Source organism: Hyaena hyaena, unplaced genomic scaffold, assembly GCF_003009895.1.
Source record: "Hyaena hyaena isolate Hyena2069 unplaced genomic scaffold, ASM300989v1 scaffold_367, whole genome shotgun sequence".
NCBI classification, from domain to species: Eukaryota; Metazoa; Chordata; class Mammalia; order Carnivora; family Hyaenidae; genus Hyaena; species Hyaena hyaena.
Window position 1 is genome coordinate 1,283,397 of NW_024081002.1, and position 10,713 is coordinate 1,294,109.

The 10,713-nt window shown below is 47.1% G+C and overlaps 1 protein-coding gene across 2 annotated transcripts; it reads left to right on the plus strand.

The window, feature by feature from the left end:
• Positions 1–2,753: 2,753 nt before the first annotated feature.
• Positions 2,754–7,833, plus strand: LOC120244108 (putative uncharacterized protein ZNRD1-AS1). Of its 2 annotated transcripts, none has more exons than XM_039250447.1 (3): positions 2,754–3,556; positions 5,086–5,161; positions 6,812–7,833. In XM_039250447.1, exons 1-3 carry the CDS (start codon positions 3,342–3,344, stop codon positions 6,818–6,820), a joined length of 300 nt encoding a protein of 99 aa, XP_039106378.1. In that variant the 5' UTR covers positions 2,754–3,341; the 3' UTR covers positions 6,821–7,833. The 2 variants fall into 2 exon arrangements, with proteins under 2 accessions (XP_039106378.1, XP_039106377.1); XM_039250446.1 differs by having other exon boundaries at positions 7,025–7,833.
• The last annotated feature ends 2,880 nt before the right edge of the window (positions 7,834–10,713 follow it).

The following is a 10,713-nucleotide window of genomic DNA, read 5'->3' on the forward strand; positions in this document are numbered from 1 at the left end:
TCAAACTTTCACTCTTCGCAGATGACATGATACTCTACATCGAAAACCCGACAGACTCCACCAGAAGCCTACTAGAACTGATCCAAGAATTCAGCCAAGTTGCAGGGTACAAAATCAACGTACAGAAATCGGTTGCATTTTTATACACCAACGATGAAGCAACAGAAAGAGAAATCAAGAAACTGATCCCATTCACAATTGCACAAAAAACCATAAAATACCTCGGAATAAACCTAACCAAGGATACAAGAGATCTGTATGATGAAAACTATAGAAAACTTATGAAGGAAATTGAAGAAGTCACAAAGAAATGGAAAAACATTCCATACTCATGGATAGGAAGAATATAGTTAAGATGTCATTACTACCTAAAGCACTCTACACATTCAATGCAATTCCCATCAAAATTGCACCAGCATACTTCTCAAAACTAGAACAAACTATCCAAAAATTTGTATGGAACCACAAAAGACCTGGAATAGCCAAAGTAATCCTGAAAAATAAAACCAAAACGGGAGGGATCACCATCCCAGACTTTAGCCTCTACTACAAAGCTGTCATCATCAAGACAGTATGGTATTGGCACAAAAACAGACACATAGACCAATGGAACAGAATTGAGAACTCAGAAGTGGACCCAAAAGTATACAGCCAACTGATCTTTGACAAAGCAGGAAAGAATATCCAATGGAAAAAAGACAGCCTTTTTAACAGATGGTGTTGGGAGAACTGGATAGCAACATGCAGAAGAATGAAACTAGATCATTTTCTCACACCATGCACAAAAATAAACTCAAAAGGGATAAAGGACCTGAACGTGAGACAGGAAACTATCAACACCCTAGAGGAGAAAGCAGGAAACAACCTCCTTGACCTCCACCGCAGCAACTTCTTACTTGACACATCCCCAAAAGCAAGGGAATCAAGAGCAAAAATAAATTGTTGGGACCTCATCAAGATTAAAAGCTTCTGCACAGCCAAGGAAACAACCCAGAAAATTAATAGGCAACCAACGGAATGGGAAAAGATAGTTGCAAATGACATATCAGATAAAGGGTTAATATCCAGAATCTATAAGGAACTCACCAAACTACACGCCCGAAAAACAAACAACCCAGTGAAGAAATGGGCAGAAGATATGAACAGACACTTCTCCAAAGAGGACATCCAGATGGCCAACAGACACATGAAACGATGCTCAGCATCGCTCCTCATCAGGGAAATACAAATCAAAACCACACTGAGATACCACCTCACGCCAGTCAGAGTGGCTAAAATGAGCAAATCAGAGAACTCTAGATGCTGGCGAGGATGTGGAGAAACGGGCACCCTCCTACACTGTTGGTGGGAATGTAAACTGGTACAGCCCCTCTGAAACAGTGTGGAGGTTCCTCAGGAAACTAACAATAGAACTCCCCTATGACCCAGCAATAGCACTGCTAGGAATTTACCCAAGGGATACAGAAATGTTGAGGCATAGGAGCACATGTACCCCAATGTTCATAGCAGCACTCTCCACAATAGCTAAAACATGGAAAGAGCCTAAGTGTCCATCAACAGATGAATGGATCAAGAAGATGTGGTTTATCTATACCATGGAATACTACATGGCAATGAGAAACAATGAAATCTGGCCATGTGTAGCTACATGGATGGACCTTGAGGGTGTTATGCTGAGCGAAATAAGTCAGGCAGAGAAGGACAAATATCATATGTGTGCACGTATAGGAGGACTAGGAGGAACTTAACAGAGGACCAATCGGGAGAAGAAGGGGGAAAATGGTGGGGGAAAGGGAGAGAGGCAAACCATGAGAGACTCTTGAATGCTGACAAAAACTGAGGACTGATGGATGTGGGGGGGAGGGGGGATGGGCATGGAGGAGGGCACTTGTGGGGATGAGCACTGGGTGTTATGTGGAAACTAATTTGACAATAAAGTATTTGTAAAAAAAAAATGTTAATGTTTATTTATTTTTGAGAGAGGGAGAGACAAAGTGCAAGCAGGGTTGGGGCAGAGAAACAGAGACACAGAATCCAAAGCAGGCTCCAGGCTCAGAGCTGTTAGCACAGAGCTTGATGAGGGGCTCAGACCCTACAAACCGTGAGATCGTGACCTGAGCCTAAGTCGGAAGAATAACTGACTAAGCCACCCAGACGCCCCATAACCATTTCATTTCTGAATGAGTTCAGGGCTGCAGTTTCAAGCACATCTCTATAAAGAGCACATTGGGGGAGGGATAGATTTTATTCTTAATAAGTCAGAAGCCAGGCTGTAATTAATCACTGTATTTTCTCCTTTCACATTTTAAGTAGAGACATCTCAATGGTAAAAGCATAAAAAATGGGGACTTTATTTGGACATCTGCAGCTTAAATATATGGTGAAGAGTATCTTGAAGTGAATATGCAGAATCATTGATTTTTATTTTAACATTTGTGTATCTCCTGACTACAAGTAGATTAAAGAGTAGTAGTGCCTGGGGCGCATGGGTGGCTCAGTCAGTTGAGTGTTGGTTCAATGTCTGGCTCAATGTTGGTTGAGCGTCTGACTCTGGATTTTGGCCCAGGTCATGATCCCAGGGTTGTGGGATCGACACCGCCCCCCCCCCCCCCCCCCCCCCCCCGGCATTGGGATCCATGCTGGGCGTGGAGCATGCTTAAGATCCTCTCTCTCTCTCTCTCTCTCTCTCTTTCTCCCCCCCCCCCGCCCGTACCCCCCATGGGTGCACCCTCTCTCTTAAAAAAAAAAAAAGGGTACGAGAACTCACAACCTCCACAGCAGCAGCAGCGTTTAGGCGAGTGACACACCTGCTAAGGGATGGTGAGACCACGTGACCAGGCCTCCCGCTCACTCCAGCCCCTGCCGCTCACCGTGTGCGAGGAGTGTCCGCCCCCGGCTCTCCGCAGACTCCACTTCCAGGGAGGATACCCAGTATACACTATCCCGCCGAAACACCAACCGAACAAAAATGACAAAGATGCTCCCGTGGTCTTAGAAGGTGCTTCCTCCAGCGGCGAGAAGGCCGCCCGTGTCTCTGAAACCCACGGCCCCTTCCCCTTTGCGGCCGTTCGGCCCAGCTCACACTGCAGCTCATTCCCTGCCGGCCAGCTGATGCCTCCACCTACCACCTCACAGTAGCCTCAATCTAGGCTGGTGATGACACACACAAAAGCCTGTGACCGCCTCTGGTTGCCCTAGAAATCCACCCCCGGCATCCTGAAGGATCAACAGTAAGGGGGCTGGAAGAGCTGGAAATCAGTACTTCGCAGACTGGAGAATGAGAGGTTGGAGACCAGCGCTGGGAAAAGCAGCCGCTGGGAGGAAGGGCGTGAAGGGCAAGCATGTTGTTTGTAAAGCTGGCGCTAGATCGGGCTCTGGCGAGAAGAAAGGACACGGGAGATAAACAGCACGAGGCTTCTGGAGTGGGGACCACAGGCGCCAGGCGAGGAGGGTCCCCGGGGAACGTAAGGGAGGACCAAGTGTCAGCGCAGACGGCACCCTCAGGCCCTCCTCTGGTGACAGACTCAGAATGGTTGGACCTGAGCGCAGAAGAACAGTAGGTATTCCTTCCTTCCACTTGGAGCACTGAGCTGGGAATGGTGTGACGCAGGAACGAAAGTGCTGCGCTCGGAGTTGTGCAGCCCTGCTTCCTGCCTCTGAAACTGACCTGGGACCTGGGACGAGTCACTGGACCCCCCTCGGCCTCAGTGGTCTTTGGGGTGAGATGTGATGAGTGCCTCCCACACATACCGTTTGGGAGGCAAAGTAAAAAGACCCATTTAAGGTCCCAGGACATCCCTATGTACAGTAAGCTCAGTAAAGGCTGCTTTGCACCTAATATGTGAGAACCTCTTAGGAAAGAAAAACACGAAGGCAGAAATAGGCAAACTTCTCGTTAAGAAGTTAACTTTACTTGCACAGTAATTACAGTTTTATTTTTTACCGGTCAATGTTATAAAATCCTTCTCTTTTGCTACAAAGAGAAATCAGAGAAACAGAATATTTACAACCTATTCATGAACTAAGCAGGGTAGGAAGTAAGAGTTCTCAGAGCACCTGGGTGGCTCAGTCGGTGAAGTGTCCAACTTTGGCTCAGGTCATGATCTCACAGTTCCTAAGTTCAAGCCCCCATCCGGCTCTGTGCTGACAGCTCAGAGCTTGGAGCCTGTTTCGAATTCTGTGTCTCCTTCTCTCTCTGCCCCTCCCCTGCCTCCTGTCTTTCTGTCTTTCTCAAAAATAAACATTTAAAAAAAAAAAAAGGAAATGAATTCTCCAGAATAAGCTGATGTCACTATGCAAATTTCTCAACTGTATTTTTCTTCAATTTTGTTTAACGTTTACTTATTTTTGAGTGAGAGAAAGCTAATGGGGGAGCGGCAGAGAGGGGAAGAGAGAGAGAAACCCCAAGTAGGCCCTGCACTGTCAGTGCAGAGCCTGATGCAGGGCTTGAACCCACAAACCGGGAAATCATGACCTGAGCCGAAATCAAGAGTTGGACACTCAACCAACCCTTAAGGCGCCCTGTCTCGGCTGTTAATTTTTCTGTAATTAAATTTAAAAACAAACTTTCTTACCATCAAACTGTTGTATTATCTACCTAAAATAAAACCCTTTGACAAGAATCCTGAACCATGTTTCAGCCAGCAGCTGTTGGAAATTAATGACAGCTTATAAATTATACCATTTATAGTTTTATGCATAACTGAAAAGGGACTTAAAGCTTTGAAAACTTATTTTCTGATCAAAGTTAAGTTCTTTGTCCTGCCAACAATTATACCAACAGCAGTTTGTGGAATTTGAAATCGCAACTCGGCCTCCCATCTTTAGTTATAAAGGTATTTCTGTTGGTCTCAACCTCAGACTCAGTATGGGTCTTTGTTCATACTTTTATCAGAGAGCATTCCTACCTTGCTTCAAGGAAAGACAAAAGTTAGCCACAGTCCTGCCTATCGGCACAGAGAAACAACTCGTGCTACATGTGAAAATTGAGTCCCAAATCACCTCCCTGCCTCAGTTCACACCTGGGCCGTGTTTCCTGAAGCCTTTCTCCAAATCCTAGTGCGATTTCTCTTTTTAATCTTCCAGATTGGCCTGGGCCAAAAACACTCAGGACCCTCGGATTGCAGTGGGTTCCCAGTCCCCACTAGAAAAGAAGATTAAGGTGAGGAAATACGTTTACCATGAACTTTGGAGTCGGTAATACCATCATAAAAAGTTTCTCTCCAAGGTAGAAAGGATCTGTTTCAAGCAAGAGTGCTTTGTTAGGTTCTATTCAGCACCCGCAGTGCTGGCTGGACACAGTGAACCAAACAAAGGTCGCTTGTGCCCTCCAGGGGCCTCAGCGAGTGAGGGACATGGACATTAAACAGAGAGTTAGACACAAATTGTGATAAGGGTCATGAAAGACAGGGTTTTATCTGGAGGAATATGTGCAGGGTTGAGGAAGTGACATTTAAGCTAAAACCTAAAAGTGATATATGTACGTAAGTACCGTGGTCAGAGCAGCTGTGTTGTGTGTTCGGGAGATTATGAGAATATATGAAAATACTCAGATAGCAAAGAGAATATGCCTTGAGGAACAGAAGCCAAGGCGGCTGTAACGAGCAAGCGAGCAGGCAGTCGAGCTAAGAGGCAGGCAGGAGCCAGATTATGAATAGGACTTTCTCCTAAAATCGATAGGACGCTATCCCAGGTTTCTGTGCAGGACAGTGGCGTGCTCAGATTTGTGTGACACAAAGATCAATCCGGTTGCTGTGTGAGTGATCTGGTGGGGCTGGGGGATTCAGGAACTCTCGTCAGGCTGATACCCGAGGGTGGGGGCATCTTGAAGCCAGTGGGGACAGGACGGGGAAGGGGGGAAATGAAGGAAGCACTTTGGAGTTAGAGCCAAGTGGAGGTGTTAAGTAGACAGTATCCAGGTCTGAAGTTGAGAGGCGAGTGCTGGGCCATGTCATGGGCGACTGGCCAGCATGGAGCAGTCCCTGGCCTGTGGCAGGTCACCTTGTTGAGTGATTGAGACTGTCCACGTCCAAGAAAGCCCAGATGAGACTATGCTCATCTTAAGTGATAATTTCTGTTGTATTTTCTTACACTACATTTAAAAGACAGAACCAGCAAAGCAGTGGAGGGCGCGGCCAGGAGGTAAGAAGAGAATTAAGGGCTATTCAGTCACCTGGGGATATTCAGCTAATGGCTGGAATACTCTAAGGGGTCTAGGGATAGCCTTGGTCACATGCCCTTGGCCACCGCCTGGAAGCCAGAGGAAAGTAAAGTATTTCACGGAGGAAAGAGCAGTCAACTCTAAAATGGTACTGAAGTCACATATGACCAGGACAGAGATGGGACCCCTGAATTTGTCACTGTGGAGATCCCTCATGACCTAGACAAGAGCAGTCTAGGTGGAGTGGGGAGATGGAAGCCCAAGTGAGAAGGGTCAAGGGCAAACTATGGGTTTGGGGCAGTGGGGAGGGGTGATAAGTTTCTGCTTCATGGCACACTACGAAGCGAAGCCAAGGGGGACATGTAGTAAAGGAAGAGCCTCCCCTTTCTGTTGAAAGATGATACAAATACTGGAACATATTTTTATGTGGACAGAGTGATCCCGTAAAGGGGAAATTTGGATGAAGCTGGAAAGGGAGTTTGGTAATTGCAAACTGAAGTTCTTGAAGCTTCACAAGGGCACGTGAAAGACTTGGCTTTTGAGAGACACGGGGGCAACGTTTCCATTATAAAAGCAGAATCCGGGATGGACACGTGGTAGTTGTGGGGGAATTGAAGAGGGTTTCTGACCGCCTGCTTCTGTTTTCTCAAGGACATCTAAGGCAAAATCTTCAACCAGGAGGCAACCCTGCTTGAGGGATGTGTGGGAGGTTTGGAGAGAAAGCCAGGGAACACAGCTAGGAGACCCCAACGGGGACACGGTGTCAGAGTGCCAGGCAGAGCTACTAGCCCCCTGTGCACTGTGTCATGGCCGGTAACCAAGGGCATCCGACTTAAGAAACTTCTAACGCTTCCCTCTGACAAGAGTCTAGGTGGCATCCATTCTTCCAAAGTGAGGACACTGCTGCTCCAAAAGGCTCAACAGGAGAACGAAACTCTTCGTCAACAAAAAGCTATGTCTTTTGACTTCCGGTTTGCCAAAGCAGAGGCATATTACTATCGACGACACCAAGAAATGATGCTGGGAGAAAGATGCTGGAAATGCAGAATGGTTCCAAGGTGGAAAATGAAAATACAGAGAGAGAGACCACATAGTGAAAAACCAGGAGATACTAAAAAATGGGACTATTTAGTGCCTGAGAGGGAGCTGGGCCAGATAGAGAGGCACATATACCGAGCCGAACAGGCCAGAGGCCTCAGAGACAGCAACTATCAGCTCCTCCCTCAAAAGACTCCCAGCGTAACGGTCTTCCCCAAAATATTAACCCCAGGGAAGGATGAAAAGATGGACGCTCTACAGAAAACACACAAAACGAAGACCAAAAAACACAGGGTGGCCTGGGCCAAGGAACAGATCAAGGAGCATCAAGACCGAATGACCCGGGGAAGAGAGCTCTCGGAGCAGAGAAGTAAGAGCCGAGGTCAAGGGCTCTCTGGCCCGGCTCCCCCCCTCCCCAGGCCTCGGGTGCACAAGGAAGAAATGAAAGAATTCGAGCGGGTCACAGCCTATCCGATCGCCCAGCCTTACCAGGAAACGCTCTTAGAAGTGACCATCCTCATGGAAAAGTCCAAAAAGGAGGAGGACGTCAAAAAGCCGCTCCAAAGAGAGCTCTTAAGTATGCCACCATTTTTGAGAAGTCAGCTAGAGAAAAGTAAAGTTTAAGTTATTTTCTGGATCATTGTATTTCTTTTTCAGGCTAGCACACTTTCATAGTTGTTAGTGCGATAAAATCCCATACCCCTGAACTTTGTTTCTACGTGCATCAAACTTGCGGGGGGTGAGGGAGGGTAGTTAGACCAAGCATTTCAGCTGTCTGCAGAAGTGTCCCCAAAATTTGTGACTTAAAACCCCACCATCTTATTATAGCTCCTAATTCTGTATCAGGAATTCAGGCAGAGCCTGGCAGGGCGATCTGTCCTACATGTCACCATTAGAGCAGCTTGGGGATATTCAGGTGACAGCTGGACTAGTCTGGAGGGCACAGACCGCACACCCTTGGGGACAGCTAAAAGGCTGGGCTTGTTGGTCTCGGTCCAGGTCGCCCTTCTCCCATATAGTTTCTGGCCACAGGATAGCTGGCCTTACTCCACGGTGACTCAGCTCCAGTGACTTATCAGACACCACAAGGTTTCTTTTAACCTAGCCTCCAAAGCCCCAGAACATCACTTCTGCCGTATGCTGTTGCTCAGACAAGTCACCAAGACCAGCCCAGATTCAAGGGGAGAAGAAACAGACTCTTCCTCTCTAAGGAATTTGCAAACATCTTTTAGTCTGCCACTCAAGGCTCTGAAAAGTCCATCACACACATCTGTTCTCCACTGTTCTTCCCATTATCTTTTATGTTAAGGCTCCTTATAAAAACGAAATAAGTAATCTTATACAGAGACGCCTATAACTGCACGGCTCCTGAGCTGATCCAGACTAGAGAGACCTGGTCTCTCTCTGCAGAAGTCACTGGAGACGGAGGGTTAAAAAGCCTGCCGTAGCTATTACGCAGACGACACGCTGGCTTGTATTCTCCAATGCACCTAAAATTTTTTTTTTTTTTTAATATTTTTATTTTATTTCTAGGAGAGAGAGAGAGAGACAGCGTGAGCAGGGGAGGGTCAGAGAGAGAGGGAGTCACAGACTCTGAAATGGGCTCCAGGCTCTGAGCTGGCAGTCAGCACAGAGCCCGACGCGGGGCTCGAACCCATGAACCGCGAGATCATGACCTAAGCGAAAGTCGGACGCTCAACCGACTAAGCCACCCAGGCGCCCCTCCAATGCACCTAAAATTTTGTGGGATGTCGGAAACCTAAGCCTAAGCCCCAGTCCTGCAAGAGACCCAACCAAGACTCTAGGATTTAGCCTAACGGGCTTACAATCTCTGCGGAGAGAACAGAAGTCAGAGCAGCGCACGCCCAGTTCTGTGTTAGGAAGCACTGTATGGAGAACGCGGACTACTGAGCAGGACAGCTTATGCGCAACGGGAACCCAAGAATATGCACCCTGGTGCGTGTATAGTCCTTGGGGGGCAGGGCAGTTAGGACCGCAAGGCCCTGACCCAACATTGGTGCCACCTTCTGCCTGCGCCGCCGTTAGCCCAGAAATAAGGCACAGCCGGGCCCCGGGGAGCCCCCATAAGCGCATACAACAACGGGACAAGCACAGACAGGGGACTGAGGAACAAACGAGGTGCTATTAGAACACAAAGCTCTGGAGGAAAAGAAAAGACTTTTGGGAATGTTACAGGTGTTAGATATTTAAATAAGAATATGGATTAGCATGTTACACGTGTTAAGATATTTAAATATACCATGTATATTTAAATGATAACATGTATTTCCCCATTCAGATTACAGGTTTTTTTTAAGTAGGCTCCATATCCAACATGGGGTTTGAACTCATGACCCCGAGATCGAGAGTCACATGGTCTCCCGACCGAGATAACCAGGTGCCCCTCCTCTTCAGGAGTTTAAAGAAGAAAAAAGTGGCCCATAATCTCCCTGTCCAGATAAATTCCATTGATACTTTTTAAAAATAATGAAAAAGTGCAGTTAGAAAACTCCAATAATTACAGGAAGGTTCAAAGTGACAGCATGGCCACTTTGGTTTATCAAAAGTAACCACGTTTATGTTTCTTACATGAGGAGAGTTTGAAGCAAGTAGAAGGCAGGCCAACAAGAGGGAAGGAGGAAGGCAACTCTAGCATGTGTGCTTGAAAAACTGTCATGTTAGGACCACATATGTGATTCCATTTATGTGAAGTGCCCAGAATAGGCAAATTTTGATGGAAAATAGGTTATCGGTTGGTGATAACCTCGGGGTGAGGAGGTGGCTGAGGAAGGGTGATGGCCACCGGGTATGGGGTTGGGGACAAGAGTGTTCTATATCAGACCGTGGTGATGGTTACAGAGCCCTGTGAAGAGACTGATGAATGTTTACCACGAATGAGTGAATAGCACAGAGTATGAAGTAAACCTCTGCAAAGCCGTTCAACAGAAATGGAAGAGAGAGCTGGAGTCTGGAGCAGGAGGTGAGCCGGGGTGTAGGCAAGGAGCCTGATCATGTGAGGCCTTGGACAGCTCTGAGAGCTCAGGTTTTTCAAGTGTCAGAGGCAGCAGGAAGTCACAGAGGCTGACAAGCGGTTCTGAAGATGTGCAGGAGATGTGAAGGGCGGACAGGAAGCGGGGGCCAGCAGACGGAGGCTTCTGTGGCGGAAACCTGGGCAGGATGGACACAATCAGGACACCAGATGGGGAAGCGTGACTGATTGAGGTAGAGGGAAAAGAGAAGAGAAACCCTGGGTTTCTTTTGAGGAAACAAAGTAGTAGAAGGACCAGTATAGGGAAGACAGATTTAGGTGCTAGTTTACATATATGTTTAAAACGGCCCCTATGCTGCCAGTAAGCCATTGCACATACAGCTAGAGCTTTTCAGAGCTGAAAATTACTCTTAATTCATGAGACCAAATGGGGACGGGGAAGCAGGGAAAGCACCAGAATTTTAAGTGCCAAATGTGCGTTTAACCCTGGGATCTATTTGGGAAGGAATCACCAGTTTGGTCTAAA

Coding starts and splice junctions, on each gene's coding strand:
- LOC120244108 (XM_039250446.1), top strand. CDS start 3,342: ATGTTGTTTGTAAAGCTGGCGCTAGATCGGGCTCTGGCGAGAAGAAAG. Junction 3,557..5,085: donor GACCTGAGCGCAGAAGAACA/GTAGGTATTCCT, acceptor TTAATCTTCCAG/ATTGGCCTGGGCCAAAAACA. Junction 5,162..7,024: donor CACTAGAAAAGAAGATTAAG/GTGAGGAAATAC, acceptor CCCTCTGACAAG/AGTCTAGGTGGCATCCATTC.